Below are 26,269 nucleotides of genomic sequence, written 5' to 3' on the forward strand. Positions count from 1 at the left end.
AAGGCCATGATCTACCTTGTCAAAGGCCTTGGCAAAGTCGAGATAAACTACATCGACTGATTCATGGCTCTCCAGTCCCTCAATAACCTGCTCTATATGTTCAATCAGTCGGGTAACCGTGCTAAAATGTGCTCAGAACCCATGCTGGCTAGGAGGAAGGACTTCATGGATATCAAGAAATGCAACAAGCTTGAACTTCATGATCTTCTCAAACACCTTCGCAAAATTCAAAGTGAGAGAAATTGGCCTATAGTTACTGGGGAGCGACTTATCTCCCCCTTTAAAAATTGAAACAACGTGAGCTAATTTTAGGGACGATGGAAACTTGCCCTGATCCAAGATGCAACGCATCAAGTACGAGAAAACAGGCGCAAGAACTTGTGAGCATCTCATCAGAAACTGAGATGTCACCCCATCAGGGCCAGGGGAGCTCGAGAGTCTCAAGTCCCTGATGGCCTCTAAAGCATCCATCCTGATCTGTGACTACAAGATCATCTAAATGCTCAACTTGACAAGCCTTGCCAGTCCCAAAAAACTCATCAATAGAGCAATGGTCTGTTGCTCCTAAACTCAGAGGAGTTGAAAACACACTAAAGAACTGATCTCCAAGTATGTTGGCCATAATCTCTGCATTGTCTATGACTTCCCCATCGACCTCAAAAGACCCAACAGAGTGTTTCATTTTTCTCTTAGAGTTTGCATAAGAGAAAAACGCCTTTGGATTCGACCTCACCTCTCGAACAACTCTACTTTCCTTGTTCAACTGATCTGTCTTAATGGAGGCCTTAATTCTACCTTGGATTAAATCCAACTTTCTTTGAAGGCTAGCCACAACTACCGCATTCAAAGTGCTCTGGAGCCTTTTTGCTAATTTGCAACTCCTTTTAAACAATTGCTTCATATACTTCGGAATTTTAGACTCTGCCCCGCCTTGCGCAACACATTCAGAGATTGCTAGAGTGGAACAGACGTCCTCAAAAATTAGAATCATTTTGTCTAAGGCTACATCTATGGACGAGTAGCGCCATTACATTCTTTGGCGAGTAACGGTTGTGTAACGAGTTTTTTTCTGGCCAAAGTAATTGTAACTGTAATCCGTTCCTTTTATCGAGGGACGACTAATGCCCTGAATATCCTAGTGTTTGCTAGATGGATTCTGATATGATTTTAACTGCAAACTCACCTAATATTACTCCCAACTTCTATTAATCATGTTTGAAAAATAATATCTTCTTCCAGATTTTCATCTTTCTATCTGAGGTATTTTTCAAGATGGTATTTTACAAAAGTCGTTCGGTTTGTTTTTATAACCCTGAAAATCGTTACTAGAAGTCTTTGCATTCGGCCAAATATTTTATAAGTTTTGTCGGTATCACTGAGGCCTGGAAGGGAGTGAGGTTGTGTAGTAAAAGATGGAGTCTGGATAATAAACACGTAGGGTGTGTATCATGGTGCTCTTCTCCTGTACCCAAAGAGGCTTGTTTGATCGTTCAGTTTAGTCCATTTGCATGATGGCCAAGCACTCTGTTACTTTTCCCATGGTCCAGAGACTTGTTGAACGAGGCTTTTGGGCAGTGTTAAAGCAATTGATAGTCGGTATTTGTGTTGGATGTTTTATTGCAGCCACATATTGGGAATTGAAGGCATATTCTGAGCATCCAACTTTCACAAGCAGCGAGTTTGTGGCCATTTCGGACCTGGAGTTTCCCACTGTCTCCATTTGCGACAACCATTTCAAGTATGGCGAAATTTCAAGCGATTTGAATTTCCCGCCTCCCTTTCCGTTTGTTCGAGACCTGAGCAAAGTTATGATCAATCCAGAAACAGTTTATGACAAATTGTTCTCTTTTGGAGGAAACGTGTCTTTCTTTATAAATAATTACTACTTCTCGATTACGGATATGTTGTTCAAATGCCAGATTGGCGGAATGGATTGTAAACCCCCTCCTACCAATGGTGAAAGTCAACCTCAACCTCAACCCATGGCGGTTTCAGCTGGATGGTGGATTTCTAATCTTATGGCGGTTTCAGCTGGATTTTGGATTTCTAATCTTATGGCAGATTCGGATAAGGGGACCAACTTTACGTGTCACACCTTTTACTCCAATGTGACAATGTCCTTCAAAACTGAAAGTGGCTGATTACCATGAGAAATTGGTTGAAACATGTGATGACCAACTTATTAAATCTCAATTAAATGCAAAGTGGTCAAGTCGCTACGTGTTGTTCAGTTAAAATTTAGATACACAGGATACAAATGCTTACTCTCCCGGCTAACAACGATATACTCTCAGTACGAGTAGCCTTTGTCTCAGGTTTAATCAAGCCCCTGTCTCTATATTGAAAAAAGATCCGACTGAACGACACATTATATGGGATGTGAAGTTCAACATCAGTCAACGGCATGAGGGAGAAGGCATCCTTTGGAAGTCAATTTCATGAGGAAAGGGGCAAGAACCTCGACCTGCTCCAAATATGCAGCCTACTCCATGGCATAGACCAAATCGTACGGCCGCTATTTCGAGTCGTTAGTAGGTTCTGTAAGAGGATTACTAGTAGTGATCAAAATGGACTTGAAGAAAAACTTACAATCTAGCTGAATTGTTAAATATTGGAATGATTTGCCACTCGGCGTGGAATATACAATGTTCTCTTTTAATATATGTTTTAAGTCACGTGGCTAATTGATCGTAAGCAAGGAGGTAAAGATACGTTATCAAGTTATGGTGGCAAACACTCAAGGAAATCTTGGCATTTTTCGAGCTCGCAAAATCACAAGGAAGTGCTTTGATTGTATTGCTTTCATGTGGTTCTACCTCGGACAATAACTTTCATACCTAAGAGCATTTGAAAAAACAGCAATCAAAAGAAAATGCTTAGTTAGTACTTCAATTCGAATTAAAATATGTATGATCTATAAGGACACTTATTTGCAACGTCAGACAGCCCAAACAAAACGGGAAAACTCACGGCAGATTGCTAAACCAACCTCTCGTGACGTGCCATGAAAACTAAAATCATATTAACAAAGTCCAATTCGCCGGAGCAATATTATGTCAACATATTGCTTTACATATATCATATTTGGGCCATAAAAATGAAACATTGAAGGTTTGCTTTCCCCTAGCCCTTCTTAAATACTTTTTTTAAAGAAGGCAAATAATTATTAACAATCTAGAACATGAATTGTGAATAGGAGTTGATTACATAAATTGTCTGACCAGTTAATTGTCGGCTGCCCTTCACTTGGGTCTTTTCTTTTAATGCGCACTTTAAGTCCGTGTTGCGGTCCATCCTTAATTCAACATTCAAAACGTAAAATGTATAAAAAAAGTCGTTAGTAAACTTCGACATGAACTTTCAATATTCTAGATGGAAACGCACTTTTGATGGCATGGAAAAGAGATTTTTCTCAGGTCGATCCAATTTCTGGAGTATCCATGTTCATGCCAGACATGAAACCGTCTGGTTGGAAACCTATATGTAGAATGGGCAACATGCCTGTTTTCCACTTCACCAAAAACCTCTGGGGGTTCGGACGCCAAGTTAAAGGCTCAACTCGGGGTCAAAAAGCTTTTGAATGAGAAGACCAAACACCACCCATGCGAAGAATCGGATTCCTACAGCTTGAATACTTGTAAAGTTGCTCATGCTTGCAAACAGAGATTTAAAAAAATGAAGAGGACTTTCGATGTCAAATCCCAGGTATTGATGCTCTGGACTTGGCTTTGCCCGTTTATGACATTTTTCAAAAGACCAATATCGATGACCCACTGGGCTTCATTGATCTGGTTAATCCCAGTTCTGACATTGTCACCAAGTTTAACTACATTGACAAGATGAATACCGACCACCTGGATAATTCGTTAGCTAAACCTCCCTTCGGGTCCGAATTGACATCCGGGTTGTGCCAAAAGCATTGTTTCTCCTTCTCCTACAGTCTGGCCTTGAAGAATATCGACCAAAGGAACGAGTTGATGTACGATTTTGACGTTCGCTTATATTTTGGATCAAACATGGTTGAGTTATGGACCCGTAGAGAAACAATCACTTTTTTGTCCATGCTCTCAAACGTTGGCGGAATGTTGGGATTGCTCCTGGGGGCATCAGTTATGGCCACCCTCACGAGTTTGGTCCAATCTTGCCATGCTATTTGGAAATAATCTAAATAATAGCCGACCGTCAGTCGGCCAGCGGAGACCCGTTCCTTTGTTTCTCCTAAGGGTGCCCGCGAATTAAAATTCAGTAGTGATTAATGAAGTGCAGGATGCAGGTCGTTTTGGCATCAGACCTCGAATTCGAACACGTAAATTACACATGTTTATGATCTTGCTAAAAGTGGCTAAATCTTGTGAGGAATTTATGTCGAAAACGAAAAAGATTGAGCTTAAGAAAAAGAGGGCGAGTAAGAGGTTGCGAGATAACCGATGGCTTTGGTACTTCAACGCTTGAAGAAACATTCATCCCCTGTTGCTCTGTCTTGGAAATGTAACTAACTAAAGTTGTCTGTAGCGATAAGCGCAAATGATGAGTGTGATTTGACTGCCTCTAAAAAGCCGTCAGCTCTAGCCAAACCGTTAAGGTGTGTCAGGGCATTAATCTTGACAGTAAAAAGTGGTAACCTCACTGACAGAAATCCGTCTGAGGGGACATTCCAACTTCAAACTGCAATAAATACCAAACGTCTGCCCTTGAATTTTACACTTGCGAGAGTGCTTTGGACAATCCCAGCCCCCCACTTTCACTCCAAATGAGATGTAGGGCCTCGCATTTAGGTTTCTATACAGTGACTAAAGTCAATAGAATGTGCAATAGTGTTTGTGTACCATACCCTCTTGCTGGATTCAGTGTCGGCTGGACTCATCCCACCCAGTCTCAAGTATTCAGCAATTGTTGAACATTATCGAACATTGATATGAGCGGAAAAGCGATTAAAAATCATCTTTTTATTGACTTTATGGCCAGGGCTCTTTAGGCGTGAATGCAGAAACAACCCGGCTGAGCTCATAAATATCTAAATACGTACTGTACAGTTGGGTACACTTATGTGCGCTCTAATGTGAGTGCGTGTTATGCGCCATGGCGACACGTTCAAAATTGACGGCAGGCAAACAATTCCAAGCACTTAGTCAGGAATGGGGCAAAATGGGCGTTTTACAATAGTCTTCGTCATCATCATACAGTACAATCAAGGCGAGGAAACACAGTTTTTCTCTGACTCAACCATCTTATGGAGGGCTAGTCCAAGGTACGCCAGGTACATGAGTTGAGCACAAAGGTAAATACATGGGTGTCAACCTTTTGGAATGGTTTTTTAGAGCGTGGGAGGACCCTTTTTGCACACCGAGTCTCTTGAATATTTTATTCCATATGAGCCCCCATCGGTGATGGCGGAGCCGCCATTTTGTACCCTAATGGCTGATGATTTGTTGAAGGAAGTAATGAGTCAATTTGCTATCCCATTGAACAACTATCGGACAAGTTGTGGGTTTGGGTTTCAATTGCTTCGATGACTGATTCCCGGGATCCCGTTAACTTTCAACACTCTCGTTCCTTTATTTGCTTACAAACACAAGGGTTCAATCCGCGATGCATCAAAATCAGATTCATCGACATTAACGAAGGACGAAGGAGAGTGCTTGCAATGGTAGAAGAGCCCGAAATAATTTGAATCAAGAACAACACTTTCATGGCAATTATCCTCGGCCAAAAACGTGATTGTGACGGAATGTGCAGGCCTCATTAAGGTTTCTCAGTCAGGTTCAATTAGTGCTCAATCAAAGTAGATAGTCATCTAACGTTCATGGAAGCTCCGAGAATGTCGATTATTGATGATGATGACGTCTACAATGATGCATCCTGTCTCCACGGCTATTACAACCCATTTCATTCCCGAACCTTTTTTATGACATACGGAATGGCCGAAATGTCCAAATGTGTCCATTGCTCAAGGTCATATTAGAGTGGTGTTGATACCGATGATGAAGAAGTTGCCACACTCAGTTCGATCTTCCGCCAAAAGTACAAATAATCCATGACTTTTGATTTCAATCCCCTTTGAATCTGCCTCGGAATTATGTGTGCTTGAATGAAGCCGGAGCCACCGGCCCAAGGAGTAAATAGGCTGGAATTGTCTGAACAGCCGATTGATGGCTCTTCTAAAGACGCTCCATATCGTGAGCCATAAAGATGCCATCAAATGTATTTATTAGATCAGTCTTTGGGGCAAGACGATCAAGAGATGATTGCCTTGGGTACCTCCGCTTCAGGTGTCAAAAGTTTCGACATTTTGATTGTTCTTTAATTTGCCTGCGCCCATCACCCCTCCCTTCTCTTAGATGTCTTTCTCCGTACCTTACAAGTGCGTTTTTCGACACATACAATACCTTTCAAAATTAATAACAACACAATACAAAGCGACTGGGAGTTTATTGGGGGTCGACTAAGGCCCACTATAAGATGAATGGGAGTATTATTGATATCCCTACCAAATCCTCCGAGGCAGATGAATAGAGGATGACGATAAAAGACGCCTAACGAGCAATGTAGTAGTCAACCAAACTTGTTCTGGGCAGAGGTGCATTGATTTTTATTCATTGTACTTCATCGCACGCAACAAGTTCAGGGACGAGAGGGCACTAACTGTTTTTTGGTATTCTACTTGCATTTCCTATTCTGCGCTTTCCATCGTTCCTTTATTGTACAGGCTCTCATTGGAGCGCATTTCAAACAGCCCATTTATATTTCCAATTTCAGATAAAGGTTGGCATTAAATTGTCTTTTAACTGTTGGACGAAAAAAAGGATACGGCTGAAAGTAAGGGTGACCATGTCATTTGCTTCTATTTAGCTGCGATTGCTGATGATGTGCCTAATGTTATTGGAACTCTAACGTCAAGGTGAATCTTATCGACATTGTTAGTGTTTCAGAAGTTAACTTGGTTTCGCACTTGAGAACAACAATAGGGGCCGTGTTGAGACTCTTTTTGTGCGACTTATGCCACCATGAATAAGCAAACGATGGAGGACAGAGACCATCATAGAGAATGAAATACGAACCTTGACGCCATGTGTGGCAGAAAATAGAATCCGTCACAACAGCGGCTTCCTAATCTGTTCAAATAAATCAATCACATTGTACTTGAGACACTTGCAATCCATTGACCATACCTATTATTGAACGTATCATTGGAGTTTCAAGGCAACGATTCGAAGCAACCAAAAAAAACACACCCAACGAATACAACAAACCAAAACTGGATTTTTCGACCCCCCCTCGGTATCAAGTATCACCTAACATTTCTTGCTGTACCGATAACTCTAGGCCATCCGTGGTCAAGTTGACAAATGAAGATGATTGTAAGGACTCTGCATTGGAGTCTGTCCGTTTAGATATCGAGTCCGATCGGTTTGTGCCCAGTAACCGGTAAAGTTCTTACTTGTCTCTTCGTGGATGAAACGCATCAGACCTATCCCATTGGAATCAATAATACTTTGGATTTGAACATCAGGAAATGGTTTACAAGCTCATTGGTGCTTCTTGCTGAATAAATGAGAGGGTCCAAGGTTTTCATGAAAAATGATAACAGGTTTCACAACATTGTATTGGCATCAAACACAGATAGATAATATTAGCATCAAGTAACATTGAGATTAATTCGGTCAACAAAAGAAAGTAGGGGAGTCAAAGAAGTTGTAGATATCACAGTCATTTTTTTCCTCGATTGTACTAGAGTGTTGGACGGGATTGTTCCGCGTGACTGGGGTCACCCTGAAATGCCCAGCGCTGCTGGTTCAGTGCCGCTTCATATGTAAGGAGAGATGGTCACTCCGAGAGAAAGACCTATCACACTGTAGACATTTGAAAGGTTTGGACCCGGTGTGTTTCCGGTAATGCCTTGTCAACTCATCGGAACGGGCAAACTTCCAACCGCATCCATCCCAAGAGCATTCGTAAGGTTTTTCTCCCGTATGTGTCCGTTTATGGGCCTTCAAATGAGAGCTCTTGGTATATACCTTGTCGCATCCCTCGAAGTCACAACGATGGATTTTACGTTTCCTCAGGGTCTCCTGAAAGTCTGGTTTAGGCACTGTTGACGTGACCATTGGGTTCGGATCTTGCGGGAACAAAAAGGCTGCCTGTTTTAGTCTCTCGAGGAGAGCTGCCGTACCCAATGTCAAGTCCTGGGGCGAGGATTCCCGACTGCTCCAATCCTCTTCAGGCTCGGCCGAAAATGGCCGCTTCACACTTAGGTCAACGCCTGACTCCTTGGGTTGACCACTGTGTGACCGCTTTAGCAAGGCCGAATGTCGAGTAAATGACCCGGAGAAGGTCTGATCCAACTGTGGGGACTTCATACTGAGGTCAACAGGTTCAGTCTGGACTGCAGTGTCACTATGAGGGTGATCGTGCTCATCCAAATGCTTGAATATTGGAGTGATAGTCACGGCAGGCACAGATACAGAAGCCGTGAAAGACAAGTTGTTGGCATTGCTATCACTTTTGAATGGATTATGAAACTCATGCCCCACGGGCTTGATCTCCACATTCATGGTCACTCAACTGCTCAACATGTAAGTCAAGTAAGAAATTTCACCAGACAACATTTACGCATAATCAGTCTTGAATCATAGGGGTAGGCGAGGATAGCCGTTTTATTCCCCCATACTTAGAGCACCGATTCCTGACTCACTTCTTTGCCACCGCAAATGAGACTGAGGGCGCCTCCTCTAATTTTCCCCTATCATCTCTTGAAGAAAAGATTCAGAGGTGCTCACACGTCCACACACATGCACACCTCCTCCACACGGCTTCTTCTTCTTCTTCTACTTCTCGTCCTCTTCTTCAGAAGACCATTTAGACATTTAGCGACGTTTCTTCAGGTTGCTTTTGGACGTCATCAGCAGCTCTACCGTCCAAACTACGGACGGACGGATGGACGGACGAAGGGGCTGCTTCTGCCTCGAAAATGTACGGAGAATACCTCAGACGACCACAACATCGTCTTCTTCCAAATCAGACCCAGACCAGGCGGCCAAGGGCCAGTCAACCAGCCAAGTTCAGTTTCGACTACGACTTTACTGACGAACTTGTATCTCCACCCGACATGTACTAGTAGGACAACATACGAGAACGCCAAGACTTTGGAGAGGTTTAGATCAAAAATCCACACTTCGTTACAATTGCAAAGACATGCCACACCTTTCTCTTCCTTCTTTCATTTGAAGCTTCTGATCAGGTGCTGCAATTTGATGGGTATTGATCTCGGACCTTTTATTTATACATCTTCCCTTGAAATGGACCCTTATCATCCGTCATTGAGTTAAAGAAAACTGAACCAAAAATGAAAAGAACCTCGTCAATGATCAACCCAATATAAATGTTCGTGATCTTGTACAAATACGCCCACCTCTCTTCGTTCGTAATGCATTGTACGGCTCTCCTACTTGTTTAACACACCCAGTGGAAAATTGGGCGTTGTTCGTGTTGTTTTTTGGGTGTGTTTCCTGGACGCCTCGAGGCCCTTTTCAAGACCACTCTCCCGTACCTCCCCAAAACCAGGAGGACGTCGTACTACGCCCTCAACCAACTACTGTTTCTTCCTCCCATCTTCTCCGTCCACAGGCGTCGTCTTCGCTCACTAGGTCGCGTTTTTTCCATTCAAGCTCGACAATGTGGCCTGAAACTCAGTCACCTCTCGAACGCTCTCTCCAGATACGTTCATAGAGTCTCTGTAGCTCTCCCTGAGGTGCTGTCGTAGCCCTCTAGTAGGCCAGGAGAGCTAGTCAGAAAACTGGTAGAACGTGGTACAGATTCAGAAGATGATGGTTAGTGGTGACTGGTTACTACCTACTGGAGATCGGCCACTTCCCCACACCTTGTGGGCAAGTTTCTGAAGGCAAGTCTATCGTCTGTGGAAGAAACTCTGCAGTCGCCAAAGACTCGACCAAGCCACATTCTCCTTGGGCCGAAATCTTCAGAACGGATGATTATTGCGCTTTGAAGGCTTCTTCGCAGGTCCATTCCATTGGAATGAGGCTAGTAGACTCTGTATTCATTGAGGTGATGGGTAGAAGAGATTTGTAATGAGCTTTGTTGTCGATGATGAGATAGGGTGGCCGTAATTTCAAGAGATCTGCATAAGCTGACTTGTTGCTGCCTTTGATATTTGTTGGCCACGATTGGGGACGTTCCAGATTTCTGGTTTTGATGGCTTAAAAAAAGCTATTTAGTTCAACAAAGATCTCTATAAGGTTTGATTCAAAAGTCACTTCTTAAGACTCGAGGAAACCTGATCCATTAAAACAACCTTGAATAGATTCCATTACTATACGTGGATTGAAAATATCCTCGAGTAGATTTCCAGAACCCTTGTTAAAAGAGAATTAAGAATGCTGCATATTTACAAGTTTGAAATACGTTTTGTGTGTGTGTGAGAGAGAATATACTTCGCAAGGACTTTATTACAAATGGAAAATTATGCTATATTGCTTCCCATGATTAACCCCACTGCGTTAATGAACATGTGGTTTGTTAATTTTTGGATAAGGATTAGACCTTGAAAAAGAAAAAATCGCCAAAAACTAAAAAGACGAGTTTTTTTTGACTCATTTGTTAAAAGAAAGCGTTGTTATGGCAATTGATTCCGCCAAAGGAAAAGCAAAAAGATTTTTATTAAGTCAAAAGATATGTTTTTGAGAAATAATTATGGCTAGTTTTCTAATCCAAGGTGCAAATAGGATCCACTGCAGTTGATAACTTGTTAGGTTCCTAATTAGGTGGGGGATGTAATTCTCGTGTAGACGTTAAATTTATTGATTTATTCCCGGACTTCCTTAACGCTACTGGGAATGGAATTCCCAGCACTTCAAGACGAAAACCGTCATAAATAAACATTTGGAGAAGTCTTATATATTTGATAAATGGTGAAACATGACAACTAAGATATCAACTGATATCCCTCTAATATGAAAATAGCATACCTAAGTCAGAAAAGCATAAGTAATTGAAAAAATGCAATTTTGATATCATGTAATGGTGTTTGGTCCTTGCCATTGGCTTTGGCAAGCAACCTTTGCCGCCTAAGTCAGGAGTCCACCTTGCTTATCAAAATATCGTCATTTCCAAGAACTGAAAGACCTTTGCGCATAACATTTGGCTTGAATGAGAAATCAAAATTATCAAGGAATCTAGAGTCCCAAGTTTTTTTCAATAAAGCAAGGTCAGATTTCTGTTGGGTCGGAGTGGTAAGAACAAACATTAAAAATCTACCCAAGTATATGAATTCAGCATGAAAATCTCTATGTCACAAGGTGAAGTTTTAGGTAATTTGTCACTAATTTAGTCAAAAAAAGTGAAAACCTAAGTTTTAGGTTTTTACCTCTTTGCTTAGATCTACGTAGTAATGAAGAGAGAGAAGAGTCCTTAATCTGCTTTCTTGATCTCTTTCTACGTATTCCCAACAGTGACCTTTAGGGCTTGTAAGGGAATTTTCTATCAATGTGTGAAGCCCTCTCCAGTTCTATATAGCGGACAAGTTTTGCCCCTCACGGCACATTTGTACCATTGTTCTGATCCTAGGTAATGTCAACATATCTTCGGTATTTTGTTCGTTCATTTATCATGGAAGTCAACTTGGTTTTAAAAAATTATAGAGAAAATTTTGATTGTTAGGTTTTAAAAAGGTCAAAAGCTTCTTGATTTGATTTTTTGCTGAGCTGTATTGTAATGCACGAGGTTCAATGCTGGGTGCGTATTTTTTGACATTCTTATTCCCACTGGGTGCACCAGGGTTGCCATGGCAAGAACATTAACGAAACAAATGAACCATTTTTGCTAATCATGCAGAAAAATGTGAACGCCTTTAATGACCCTTGCCCATCCATTAGTCAGACTATAATTTGCTTCAATCTGATGTTAAAGAAGTTGGCTGATCAATGACCACTTTGAATTCCAAAGTGATCGTTAGTGCCACTTCATCCCTACAAATTTAGAGAATAATTTATTGGGTCAACTTTTGAATCGAAAAGCCATTTGATTGTGTCGTGTGTCCAAGTCGAACCAGAATGCCTTGTTAATGAAGAATTTTGCTTTCGTCATAGAATTTAAATCGAGAATGCGATAGTGCTCGTTTTTGTTCGGATAAATACCAAATTCAAATTACTTTCGGACCATTTAAGTCCCAACAAACCTTTCAAAACTTTTCTTGGAAACAAGACGAAGAAAATTCTAAACTTAATATCATTCTAAAATTCAAATTTTGTTTCACTTTGTTCTGCTCATTCCTATCAGATATAGTTATATTCCTGTATTTATGGTTCGAGTGGTCGTTGGAGCAAAACTAATAAACTACAATGTCGGACCACTATCAAATAGCATTCCTCAAAATTGCACTCGAAGCAACTATCAAACCTTTTGGTAAGGCCCTTTGTATAAACGATGGCCTCCAAATGTCCTCACCCTGGGGGAGTTTTGTGTCACGTTTTCCTCCTAAGTTCGTAAAATTATGACCACAACCAGTTGGCGACAAAAAGGAGCTAAAAAGAATGAAACAAGTTCTCCACATGTGAACCATAATCCCTTTCATCATGAGAGGAGTTATCTGATGGACACAACTAGTCGAGATCTTACATATAAACCCCAAATGACCACAATCGGTAACACCAGTTAAAATAAAGAAAAAAAAACAAGATGATAAAGGCAAAAGTCAGGCTCGACTTTGACAAACCACAGGTTCATGAACAAAAGATTGGGTCGATCCAGGGGGTTCAATGAAATTATTGTTGTTTTGCAATACAGATTCTAGTCATCTCATTGCATCCTCACTCAAAGGAGACTGGATCAAAAGTAATGCTCAACTTAAGGTTAGTGCGTAACAAGGCACAGAATGAAGGAGGTGGCCTTCCCCTGGCAAAGTGCATTGTCTTCAAATATAACTAACTGCAATTACCTTATTATCAAATGTAATCAATTGCAGTGAGAAATAATTTCAAAGTCTAATTGAATTACATTGAATTAGTTTCAATTCTGATTTTTCAAAATATAATCTTTACTTACAAATAGTACAATCACCATCGGCACACTTGTTGAAATGTCAGCGCATCAGTATATTCACTTATCATCTGTTGGAAATACCGACATTCTACGTTGGATTACATCATTCCTATCTTTCTTACTAAGTGTTTTGTAATGGTGCTCCTTGAACTAATTTTAGACTACCTGCTGAATAGAATTGGATTGACTCAAAACCGTGGGATGGGACTAAGCTCATGGATGCGTCTGAGGACCTACATTATCAGATACGATAAGTACCTTTCTTACCTAACTTGAATAAGCATATGACTGTTTTTTTTGCTTTTTTTGCGGACTTCCTTACCGCTGCTGGGATTGGAATCCCACCAGTTAAAAGGTTACATCCGGCGCCCGGGTTTGAACCCACGACACCAAGGTAGAGGATTCTTTCATTGTTTCGCTGCCTTTTAGACCACTCGGCTACACCAGCTCCTTAACATATTTCGTTTTCTTAACATTTTATGTTGCATTTTTTAAGTGCATCTTTCGTCAATTTTAGTGGCCTTTTTTTAAACAGCAATGATCATCAGCATAAAAAGAGATACTAGTTATACTTCTGAGCTTCTGACATGGAGCAATAAAGGTAATGAAAAGGAGAGAACCCACTAGGGTCCTGTGGGACCCCCAACTTGACATTATATATTTCACTAAAGGATCCTTCGAACTTAACTAATTGCCTCACACTAGGAATGAAACTTATAATGCAAATGGATGCCTTGCCTTGGATCCCATTGTCATGGAGCCTATCTATTTATTAAAAGACCAGAAAGAACATTATGGACTTCAAGAAACTCTACAAGTTTGAACTTTATGACCTTCTCAAAAACCTTCACAATATTTGAAGTGAGAGAAATCTAACTTTATTACGGAGGAGTTGTTCATCTCCATCTTTTAAAATTTCGAGCAACATGAAACAACTTAATAGAGGGTGGAAACTTGTCCCGATCCAAGATGCAACGCATATGCTCCACATGTCTAACCTCATTTCCAGGACACTGAGGTTCAATTTATTATCAATCAACAAAGTTCTCATTGCAATATTTTTATATCATTTTTCTTAGTCAGAAAACAAGGATAGTAACAATGTTAAATATTGAAACAAAAATCTATCTTGATGGACACCATTTCGAACGCTTGCTTGAAAAGCCCTTTGTAAACTTTGGCGAGTGATAATAATCTTACCCACTATTCTTTTTATAACTAATCATCTATTCCCCAAATCTATGATGACAGTGTCATCAACTGAAAACTTCAAGTATTTAATAGCGTGCAATTTCTTATGAACTTATTATTAACTTTTAGCTTATTCAAACATTCCAGATCAAAGATCTTAAAATAAGCCCATGATTGTATTTCAAGCGTGACTCATTGAAGTGTATTTCGCTGACTTAGGATCGGCATGCCGTTTCTGTCGAGTAAGATCTGGGTGACAAAGTTGTCAAAATATTACATTCCTTTGGTGGACCTCGCGAAAAATATCTGGTTGTCAATGTTCACTTCTTTTTCATTGGGATACTATTGGTTTGCAAAGAAAAACGGCAATCTCTTAGTTGCCTTCACGTGCACAACAAACAATGCTCCAGGTGGCTTGAACCGGTCACAATGAGCGTATCCCAAAAGGCCCATTTATCTTGATATGCATTTTGCCAAAGCAATGCACAGTATCTTAGTAGTAAACTAAACATTCTTAGAATATCAACGGCAAAGGTGGTGGATCTAGCAACTAAACAGATGTGTATTCGCATGTTGATTTATGTAGTAAATCTTAATGTTTTGTACAGGAGCAATTGGGTTAATGACATTAGACTTTTTAAGCTATCAAAGTTGACTCAAAACGTACTTTTGGATGTCGAGATGTCAATTTGTTAGGACAAAATGTTAGCCGTAAACCTGACATATTGTTGGTTTGACCAGATCTATGCGTCATGAAATTTGTTTTAGCTGTTTTAATCTAGGAAAGGTTTCAGTCAAATGATTAACTAATGTTACCTCTTGACAACTGATGTAATGTATCTGCCTCGCCGGCAGATTAGAAATCAGTGCTTCGCAACTTGATTACTATTTTGTATTTTGGGCCTGGAAGTCTTACTAGACAAGAGGCCTGTTTTTTAAAGCTCCTACCTCGGAGTTCGGGGCTTGGACGTTAACTGGTATGAAAACATTCTCGCCAAAATGGTGAGCTGATACTCGTTCTTGGTTGAGATGCTCTAGGCAGAGATACGCGAGGTTGAGTATACGTCATCAAATTCGACCAATCTGATTGGCTGCTAATTAATAGGGCATGTCAAGTGAAGGAAATTCAAGGAAAAATGGAAATTCAAGGAAAAAAAGGGCACCCTGATTTTGGGCATTATGGGGAGGGAGAACTAAGACAAATACCACCTCAAACCATCCGTCCATTGAATTTTCAATAATCAAGTGATTTTGAGTGAGCTGTGTTACAAAACCCAACAAAACGAACATAGTTGGTGTAATTTGGTGAACGCGCTATCAAATTGGCTCAATACCACAATGAAATTTGTTTAGACAAACAGGTAAAATGAAATAAATGTCAAAATTCAATACATGCGCAATGCGGTTTGGCTGGGCCTGTTGTCTTCAATTTTACTCCATGGAATAACGTCAGTTGTTCATTAATGCGTTCACTTGACAAGCCTTATTGTCAACCAACATGGACTTTGCTTGGAAACCTTCCCAACAATGAGTCAGTTGCTTCCAAAAGGAGCTCACACATTTGTATTGCATAAAAAGCAAAGCTTTGAATAGTGTAGGACAAAATTGATACACCATGGATGGATTGATTGATACACCAACTCATTCCACAAGATAATAGTGTCTTTTGTCATTAGATTTGCATTTGTGTGGTATTTATCAATAAAATGTAGTTATCTCATTGATCTATTGCATGCTGCTACTATCAAGTTGGACTGAAACGCTTCAAAAGAGAGAGTATAACCATGCGTATTCAACATTGTATAGTATAAAGGAGCTTGTCTTTTGAGAGACCGAGGAAGTTCCCATATGTTAATGTTAATCTCAATAATCTAATGAGATATTTTAGCAATCTAATGTTGTGAATAAATGGGTTCAAAAAGGATTTGGAAAGCAACAAAAATATTAGAAACAATTCAAAATGCCATATCCATGAATCAACTTGTCTTCAAGTAAAATTTGGTAGGGTCCTTGAATCAAAATTCATGATGCTGGCCATGAAAGTACTCTTTCTCATACAACACATTAGTTCAAAATCTGTTTGGAAACGTTTTAGTTCTTCTGATGGTTTACATTTTTAAAGTGCAGCCACTTGTCAAATCTCGCGCGTCTCTGCATTCAGGGTCCCTAGTTTTAGGCGGGGCCCTGTATGTAGAAATGTAGGACAGTGAGTTCAGCGCACCATAGTGGTTGAGCTTTGAACCTTCAATTCCGTTCCAAAACAAGGAGTTCGTATTCGTCCCAGATCCAAACCAAACGCATCTAAATAAAAGTAAATGGCTCTACGAGTTATATATGGCTTTAGCTACCCTTCACGTGCCCTTAAACGTACTTTGAACACCACTTTATAAGCTACTTTCTATATTTTCTGTTGAAAAATGCATAATTTGAAACAAGTGTTGCTGCAGTTGTCGTTAATCAAGCTTGTAGAAAAGCTTAAGCCTTAGAACTCACCCTTAAGTTTGGATCTGGGACCCATATAACTCAATGTTTTGGAACGGAACTGAAGGTTCAAAATTCATCCGTAATGGTGGGCTGACCTCATTGTCATACTCTTGTAATACAGGACTCTATTTCTGAGTAACGTCCAAGCCTTAACTCAAGAGGTACGAGCAATTAAAAAAATTCGCCTCTAACCTGAAAAAAAATAATCATTTTTCACCCAACAATCACGTCCATTGGAATGATAAATAGATAACAGCTTAAAAAAAACATTGAATTGGTTAAGTATTTCTGTTAAGAAACATTGTGCGCTGTCACATAAAAAGTGCAATCCTTGCAAAACTCCAACATATTACTGCCAGTATTGTCATTCACTTGGTTTGAAAACATCAGAATCATGCGTCTGGAGGTATCTTTAAACAATGTTTGACTCCATAAAAACAAAAGTAATTAGGTCATTTTTTTCCAATGAACCTGTTTGCAATAAGACCATTATTTAGGTCTGTACAGTGTACAGTAGCTCGTGCTTTCTTGGTCTTAGTGTACCGATGGCAGATCGCCCAGAGGGAGCTTGCAACTTAGACGCGTCACTTTGAAATCCAGCACTTAAAGTGGGACAAAAATCACTAGATCACAACCAAACGCGATGGTGGTAAAAGATCAAGCAAGTCCAAAAAAAGGTATTGGGAGAGGCTAGAGAAGTTGGGAATGTACAACATTTGAACAAGATGTGAAAGATACTTAATACTGTACGTTTTTAAGAGCATTCATGAGCTTTGTCCCAACCCAGGTGTTAGGGTCAATTGCAATGACCGTAGAGGCTTAATGTGTGTTTTGAGAGCACCTTCAAGCCTTCGAAAATCCAGGCTAGTTAGATCAAAGAAGTCCACCTCTCTTCTTTCTTGGGTGGTTCCATCATTGTACAATTTACTTCCAACTAATATTCGTCGGGAATAGATATGCGTTAATCTGGCAGCATCTTTCAAGTCAGATGTGGACAAGTTTTTGATCAAAATTCCAAATCAACCAAACACTCAAGAGCTAACCAGATCCGTCAACTTTAATTCGTTGGTGGATCAGATATGGTGTGACATCTCACTTTCTGATGAGATGCTCACTGGTTCTTGCTCCTGTTTTCTCGTACTTGATGCGTTGCATCTTGGATCAGGGCAAGTTTCCCTCTTCTCTGAAGGTAGCTTATGTTGTTCCAATTTTCAAAGGGGAGATAAGTCGCTCCCCAGTAACTAAAGGCCGATTTCTCTCACTTCGAATTTTGCGAAGGTGTTTGAGAAGATCATGAAGTTCAAGCTTGTTGCATTTCTTGAAGTCGATGAAGTCCTTCCTCCTGGCCAGCATGGGTTCCAAGCACATTTTAGCACGGTTACCTAACTGATTGAGCATATACGTAGAGCAAGTTATTGAGGGACTAGAGAGCCATGAATCTGTTGATGTAGTTTATCTCGACTTTGCCAAGGCCTTTGACAAGGCAGATCATGGTCTTTTAGTTAACAGGCTAGTTAANCTTAGTGACATACATGATGTCAAGTCTGGTGTCCCTCAGGGCTCCATTTTGGGTCCTCTCCTTTTCATTATCTTCATTGCTCCGCTTCAGAAGCTTGGTAGTAGTAATGTCAGTATCTCTTCTTATGCTGATGATACAAAATTGGTATTTGGTAGGAATGGTCAGAACTCCGGTTGTCTGTTGGAGGCCCTAGACCAAATCTATTCTTGGGTTGATATGAGCAACATGGCACTGAATGGAATGAAATTCCGCTCAATGACCTTTGCGTCGACGCCATTAGACACTCCACTATTAGATGATGAAGGTAAGGGCATTCAGCAAGTCTCATCCATCAAGGATTTAGGTGTAGTCCTCCAAGATAATGGAAAGTTCGATGAGCATATCCAGTTGAAAATTGGTCAAGCTTTTCAAACATGTGGTTGGATGTATCGCACGTTTAAGTCCAGAGATAGTATCACGATGCTAACTCGGTACAAGTCGATTGTCCAGCCACATCTTGAATATGCTTCACCCATTTGGGCTCCAATTAGTTCAGCAGGTTTGCAAAAGGTCGGGCAGGTCCAAAAATGTTTTACCAGGAATTTTGAGGCCATGAGAGAGCGCTCGTTTCGGGAGAGGCTAGAAAGGTTGGAACTGTACAGTATTCAGAGAAGGTACAAAAGGTATCTGATACTGAACGTGTTTTTGAAAAGCAATAAGGAGCTTTGTCGCAACCAAGGTTTTAGGGTCAATTGCAGTGTATTTTGTGAATGCGTTCAAACCTTCGAGAATCCAAGCTATCTAAAACAATAAAGTCCTCATCTCCATTTTCAATGCTCCTTCATTGCTTAATTTACTTCCCTTTAATATTTGCAGAGAGTGCGTAGACGTTGTAGATGCTGTCTCTTATTTCAAGTCAGATTTGGACAAGTTTTTGATCACATTTCCCGAACAACCTCACATTCAAGTGCTAGCCTGGTCTGCCAACTAAAAGTCATTGGTCACGATTAGACAATCTTTCAATTTAATTTTTAAACCGGGGCTTTCATTCCTTGTAGCGGTTAGTGAAGGCCGTGAAAATCAAAACAAAAAAATGGTAAAATCGGAATTCAACGTTCACAAACTGACAAAGTGAAGTGATTAGTGACTGAAGACTCTGAGAAATATTTGGCTGAGTAGGAAAACTGGTTGGTCATATCTTGTCTAATAGACAATGATAATGAAACGAGTAAGCTCACTATTACGCCAGCCCCCTGGGCATGATTTAGGCAAAATAATTGTGCTTTAGACGTTTCTTGCCTTACTGACATCAAATTCAACTTTTTATTAAATTATTTGAAGTGTGAGTATGAAAATGCTTTCAGGGAAGTCATACCGGTCTCTACAATAGAATATGTGTTTTTAAATTTGCCAATCTAACTATTCTTTGTCCAAAACAATGTCATCCACTGACAGGTTCTCAATCAGCTCCATGGAAATCGATCTCTCTCTCTGGTGTCACTTGTTTTATAGCCTTATGAACAACATTTGAAGAAATATTCACTTTTAATGCCTTCAATAAAACCGTTTTAAAAGAAGCATTATGCGGAAAAGCTTGCCAGATGTGAGTAGGGGCAAATTTTGAACGAGAAAATATGCATTGGTCTGTCATTTCATTCGGCAATTTCATAATGAGTGGAAGCCATTCTTGTTCTAAGTGGTCTCTTCTGATCGTTGGGAACATTGGTAATAGTAACACCAATGATAGAAAATCAGGTGTTCCAACACTTTCATTGTTGCCTTTCAGTTCTCCTCCTCAATGGAATGGCCATCTTTTGTGTCGGTCCGGTGTTCCCAAGTAAGGCATTGGAACACGGATTATCCAAATTGCAAGTAAGAGGTGCCAAGATATAGATAATCATGTATGGAAATCTGTAGATCAAGATTTGCAGGATATTTATTCTTTTGTAAGGAATCGCTGTTTTTGGTTCCAATGAAATGTCAAATTTCCTCGTTTTTTGGCTATTGGGAATGTAATCCCCAACAGTATTAAATGAAACACAAATCGGTCGATTTACAATTCTTACGTGTCTTTATCTCAAAATCAAATCTGTTGTACCAATGAATTATTGTTGGTAGATCTGACTGATGGAGGATTTTGCTCAAAACTTTTGTACAGTCTAATTGAACCTAGCTAACGTCTTCCTTATGAATAGAGATCAAAATGATATTCTTTGAGATACAGAATTTATTGAAAATACTTTGCCCTTTTTGGATAACAAAGTAATATTGTTCCTTTTTCAATCGAAATATAAAACACATGCAGATTCTACCTTACAGATTATTCTCAATGAATGTTTGTGCTCAAGAATGTTCAATCTGTGTTTTTCGGGGCTTTTTTATTTGACAAAAGAGGTGACTTTGTCTAAAAATATTTCAAGGTATCCACAATAAAATCTTTTGAAACTCAAATTTCATTTTTTCTGCTTTTCCTTCATTTTTTGAAACCCTTATAAATAGTTCTCAAACTTAAGCAAATAAGATTTATTTGCATCCTGGACCCTTTTTTGCATCTTTTGCATCTTGGGCCCGTTTTCACATTTTTATTCTTTTTAGGCTTCTTGTGGCTGATTTTGTGTGGGCCGAAAAAATGTATTTTCACTATTTTGATAAGAAATAGGCACCACTGACGCATGTCTGCGCTTTACAATTCAGGGTGACGCCTTCCATCTCTTTCCAAAGGCACATATATGATCCTACAAGACGCAGGAAACATTGAATGAGCAAATAATTTTAGCATCATTTGACCACAATTTCACCACAAACAGCAACCTACTGAGACTTTCAAAAAATGACATTGGATGGAGTCGATTTCTAAAAAAGAAGTAAATTTCCACAGATATAAAAACTAGTGATCTCCAGGAGAGACTTGAATTTTCCTGTGCATGCAGTGATCACAGAGTTCCTATTCCGGACTCCTTGACACCAGCCATCGAAATTTTAAGTGCCCCTACTACTTTTGATTATTTGGGGGACAGACTGATGAGTCAAGGCATTTATATCGACAACACCTGTAATTGTTATGGAAGTCTAGCCGTTTTTCAAGAAACCGATCCTTTGAATGGTAGATGGTGATAGATTTTAAAATTGATAACGCCAACTTAAAAGCCCTCATTAGGTCTTTTCTCTCAATTGAGTTGCAAATTTGAAAAACTTTCAACTTTTTCGTTTTTCAATTCGATTTCAGTTTATTATCTCAAATCATGAGTATCTTGCAGTATTTTTATTACAACCATATTATCATTTTCTTCGAACGATATTTCAGCGTCAGCCCAGATTTAGACCAATACTGAAAAGCGTGGCAAACAATGAGACAACTACTTATTCCCTAATTTTGTTTGCCACCTATCTTGTGTTTTCTACGGGTTTCAGATTAGCCTGCTCATGGCTACTTCTTCTTATTTTGGTTTTCTTGGGGGCCCTTTCCTAGCTGAGTTTGGAAGATGTGTCAGTGTCATGACCAGCTACAACATTGGTGCCGTTTTGATGGCTATCACTGTTGGAGGCTTTGGATCAATCGACTTGGTCTCAGGAAGTCCTCACTATTTCTTTTTATGGGTATTTCTATTAAGGTAAGTAAATTCCTGGTTAATTTTTAGTTCCCTTCCCATTTCCACAAGGTCAACGTTTTGTACAGATCGTTGCCATGAAATACAGACACTAAGGACACAATCTTATTTTTAAGTTCAAACCCAACCTTTTGGTCGACAGGGTTTCGAAACATGCATCATCAACAAACCATTTTCATGTAGACTCTATGAAAATGACTTGCCTTTGATATGAAAAAAAATATATTTTATTCTATACCTCCAAGAAACAAATATTTTTGAGGGGACTTACTGACAATCAAAGAAATAACTTGATCCCACAATAGTTGATTATCAAGTAGGGTTAAACAGAACTCCTGATCTAGGCATTCGATTAAGCTGAAACTGAAATTGTGCAATTATTGTGACATGGGGCATTTATCCTTTGCAGAAAGGCGCAATCGTCATACATTGAATAAGCTCAGAAATATTATTTTATTAACGCCCTCGTTCATTTTCTAGTTGTTCAGGTCCAGAGGCCTGGTGGGTGGGGAAACCTGCTGGTTTTAAGGATGATTTGGCTAATTGATGAATTTTGTGTTAATCACTGAAACGTAACAGAATAGAAGATTTCAAAATATAATAAAAATTGTGAACCTTGACATTTGCAGCTTTTAAAAAAAGTTTTTTTGGTATTCGGGCTATCACTGGAGTGGCCGAAAGTGTCATTTTGATAAGCATGCTGACCAAAATAATGGACGCGTTTCCTAGTCAACGTGGATTAGTTATTGGAACAACGGAAACATCACTGGCTTGTGGTTTGATATTTGGTGAGTCCCAATAGGATGTTAAAGCGTCATCCTTGTCAACATTTTGGCTCACATGTGCATTTTTAGGGAGTTCATTGTCAATTCAATTAGTTACCCGATTCGCATTCTACTTGCCTTTCCTCATTATTGGCTGCTTGCATTTGGCAATGATTCCCATCGCAAATTGGGTTGCTTCCAGATGGAAACGGCAATATTCCAAACTAGATGTTGATATGGAAATTGTGCCGGTTGCGACGCTTTTAAAGGTGAGTTCAAATCACTCCATTTTGAAAAGTTATAGAATATCTCTTGATGTCAACCTCTCAGACTCCCCATGTAATGTTGCCAATAATTAGCAATTTCTTTGCCAATTTCACCTTGGGATCCCTCTTCGCTCTCATTGAATATCGCTCCCTGCAATTGGATCTGAGTCCAACAACGTTTACCCTGTTTTTCGTGTTTTTTGGAATGACAACCCTTGTATTCCGACCTCTAGGAGGCATAGTAAGTGCTCTTCTTTGAGCAGCGACAAGTAACCTTTTGAGTGAACTTTGTATGTTTTTCTTAGATTTGTGATACCGATCCGCCCACGCCAATTTATTGGAATTTGTTCTTTGATTTTGGAGGCATCATTGGCTTTCTGTTAATTGGACCCATCAGTCACCTATGCATCGGTGCCAAGGATTGGCTCTTTGTTTGTTCCACACTCTTCTTTGGCCTTCTCAATTGTTGTCTTATTGCTACGTGTTCCAGAGCTCAGCATGGGGTCGCATTGGCAAGCTTACACATGAACGAGCTTGTGTCTCAAAGAGTCCAATGTGAGTTAACGCTGACTTTTGGTTTCATGTAAAGGATAGTTAAGTTTTGCGATTTTCTTGCAGCATTATGGGCCACTTTCTTCTACTTAGGGATTGGAATGGGGTCGCATTTATCGGGTTATTTATTGTCTATCATGTCTTTCAACAATATCATGTTATGCAATGCCGGAATCGCAAGTGTGGGTTTCATCATAGACGCAATTTCGTTGTCCATTCCAATTAATGGGAAATGTTGAAAAACTCTTTACACATGGATAAAACTTTCTATTAATAATCTATTTGTGTGCTGACTGACATGTTATTACTTATTTGCTATCCTTTGATGAGCACGGTTCTTATGAGCTGTCCCCATAATAAAGTAGGCACCATTGCTTTTTTTTGAAGACTCTTTTCCCATTTTTAAATCCAAACCAGAACAAGGGTTCAAAAATATGCATTACGTTATTGATTGCATCGATGTTGCTGCTTTTATGCTCGTATATAGGTCAGAAAAAATAAGTTCACACTTTTGTCAGAATAGTTTTTGACGTTCGGCCATAGTTTGTTATAAATATGTAGAGAAAAGTTTTTGTGCTTTTATTGGTTACATAATATCCTTTTTTCCGCGGTGTTTTTGCTGATTGAGTACTTTCTTTTGGTTTGGGTTTTCACGAGCTTTAGCAACCACTACAAGGAATAAAATCCCCTGTGCTATTAAATTGAACGATAGTAAATTCGCCTAATTGTACCAGTCAAACTTTACGTAGTATTTAGTGTACCAACTCATTTGAGTTGGTCTGCGCCAAGTGTTTAAAAGATATGTTTTGCAATTTGCACCGAGCCTTCAGGACCCTGGATCTGGCCTTTGTGCCAAACCTGTACCGTTTTTTTTGCCCACGCTTAGAGCGCTACGTTGCGGCCCAAGGGGCTCATGATGTATAGATCATTTCATTGAGAAAGCTAAAGGAACAACAAGAATAAATAAGTACCAAAATCGACTGTAAATTATAAGGAGGTGGTGTAGCCGGGCGGTCTAAGGGGCAGCGCTAACAAGGCAAGAATCCTCTCCCCAGGTGTCGTGGGTTCAAACCCCGGCGTTGGAAGTAACCCTTTTCCAGTTCGGTCCCGTCTTTTGTTGAGAGCAGTCGCAACATTTTGTTGTTCCTGATCTTTTCAAACGACCGGTCTGAGTGTGTTGTGTTGTGTAAGTGGTCGCGTGGCTGCTTAAGGTAAGACACTTTTGTTCGTTAGCTTTCATTTCTTCCTATTTCTAGTAGTTTAGTCTCATATCTTTTATTTTTATGCTCATGTCGTATTTCACTTTTTTCGTCTGTCAATATTTTTTTATAGATTATTTCGTGTATTTTTGGCTTAAGGAGTAGTTCATTTTGTTTTTATTGTTTAGTCTGTTCATTTCATGTACTTGTAAATGTAGTCGATTTTTCTTGTTGTTTATAATCAGTTTAGTTTCCTATTTTCAATAGGTGAAGGCCGTAGAGGAAACTTGGGGTAATGTAGATCCGGAAGAGTTGAAGGACTATTGGAATGGGAAGCCTTCTGATTGGAAGTTTGTTGAGTATTCCAATCCTGGCCCTGGCCTTAGTTATTGTGGATTTGAAGGTAACCGACATAGTTAAAATGCTTGAAGATCTCAACTGGACTATTGTTCATATGGAAGGAGGTGGGAGGCAGACGGCCTTTATGGAAAGCCATGGCCTTCTTCTTGATTGTATTGACTTGTAGGTACACATTTTTGAAGCAAATCATGAACAATTTGCATGTGAGAGGCAAAATTTGTCGCTGTATGGTAAAATTTGCTGATATTGCCGTTTCTTACATCCTTCTGTTCATGACTGTAGGCATATCAACAGATCACAACACTTCGTGGAGTAAATCATCTCATCTACCCCACTTTGAAACTGTCACAGTAAGCGAAACTGAATTTGTCCGTAGTAAGCATAATCGGTGCCATTTTTTTCTTTTTGCCAAACTTTGTGTTATTGGTTACCAGGGATGCCATCCATATATCATAACTGGGACAGTATGAACGTATTTTTACATATTCATTGTCAAAATTGTTTAACACGGATCATATAGAGTAGTTTTGTAGGTTACAAGGCAAAATAAATTTCTTATGGCAAGGGTTATCGTTTCTTAACATGACTTCTTTTTGATTGGGCTCAACCCATACATAACTGGTATAATGTTGATCTAGATCTCGCAAGCCTGTAGGGTTGAAATTTGCTAAGGTGTAAATGTCAAATGGTTGAAAAATAATAGTTTTTTTAAAAGGTAGAGCAACTTAACATTTTGTCAGCATAAAGATATACATAGACAAACTTCTCAGGTCAAATGAATTTCGTTTTAAGCATCGTACATACCTTCTATATGCCGAGAATTCCACCGTTAAGGGATCCTAATTGAAATACTTGAGACCTGAACAAAATATGGAAATAATTCTGGAGGCTTCCTTCAGTTTCAAGAGAAAAACCGTTAAAATGAGCGAGCGGAAAATAAAGATGAAAAAGTAGAAGAAGAAGAAGAAGAAGACAGAGCCAAGAGAGCCAAGAGAGAAACCAGCGCGTGTGAATGAGAACCAGCTGTAGAGCAGGTAAACAACACACGTGCTAGGTGGAAACCAAGGAGGAACGTACTCCCTGGGGACAGGCCAGAAGAAGAATGGGTGATTTCGCTAGGTTGGGGCTACCAACAGAGGGAGAAGAGATAAGAGTCGGTCGACTACGATGACCTACTCTTGGCTGACCAGCTAGCTAGCCTCAGCCAACATACACCAACTTGACTACAGGAACAAGCTAATATCAATGGATATCGAATCGAACAAAAGAAGGTTCTAGAACCCAATTTTGTAGT

General features: G+C 39.8%; 2 protein-coding genes across 2 annotated transcripts; one reads left to right on the top strand and one right to left on the bottom strand.

Moving 5' to 3' along the window:
* Window positions 1–7,566: 7,566 nt before the first annotated feature.
* On the bottom strand, window positions 7,567–10,136 carry LOC131891094 (Krueppel-like factor luna). The gene is made up of 2 exons (XM_059240602.1): window positions 9,410–10,136; window positions 7,567–9,332 (listed from the first exon to the last, which is right to left on the bottom strand). The coding sequence occupies exon 2, from the start codon at window positions 8,550–8,552 to the stop codon at window positions 7,794–7,796; it is 759 nt and encodes a 252-aa protein (XP_059096585.1). The 5' UTR covers window positions 8,553–9,332; window positions 9,410–10,136; the 3' UTR covers window positions 7,567–7,793.
* An 11,436-nt stretch (window positions 10,137–21,572) lies between these two features.
* On the top strand, window positions 21,573–23,972 carry LOC131891086 (uncharacterized). Its single transcript, XM_059240590.1, has 6 exons — window positions 21,573–21,837; window positions 22,464–22,622; window positions 22,689–22,867; window positions 22,929–23,105; window positions 23,170–23,419; window positions 23,483–23,972. Exons 2-6 carry the CDS (start codon window positions 22,532–22,534, stop codon window positions 23,653–23,655), a joined length of 870 nt encoding a protein of 289 aa, XP_059096573.1. The 5' UTR covers window positions 21,573–21,837; window positions 22,464–22,531; the 3' UTR covers window positions 23,656–23,972.
* The last annotated feature ends 2,297 nt before the right edge of the window (window positions 23,973–26,269 follow it).

Source organism: Tigriopus californicus, chromosome 2, assembly GCF_007210705.1.
Source record: "Tigriopus californicus strain San Diego chromosome 2, Tcal_SD_v2.1, whole genome shotgun sequence".
Classification (NCBI taxonomy): domain Eukaryota; kingdom Metazoa; phylum Arthropoda; class Copepoda; order Harpacticoida; family Harpacticidae; genus Tigriopus; species Tigriopus californicus.

What these genes read in the sequence shown, in the direction of transcription:
- LOC131891094 (XM_059240602.1), bottom strand. Translation starts at nt 8,552, where the DNA reads ATGAATGTGGAGATCAAGCCCGTGGGGCATGAGTTTCATAATCCATTC.
- LOC131891086 (XM_059240590.1), top strand. Translation starts at nt 22,532, where the DNA reads ATGCTGACCAAAATAATGGACGCGTTTCCTAGTCAACGTGGATTAGTT. An exon ending in CGGTTGCGACGCTTTTAAAG is followed by an intron (nt 22,868 to 22,928) that starts GTGAGTTCAAAT and finishes TCAACCTCTCAG; the next exon opens with ACTCCCCATGTAATGTTGCC. An exon ending in TGTGTCTCAAAGAGTCCAAT is followed by an intron (nt 23,420 to 23,482) that starts GTGAGTTAACGC and finishes ATTTTCTTGCAG; the next exon opens with CATTATGGGCCACTTTCTTC.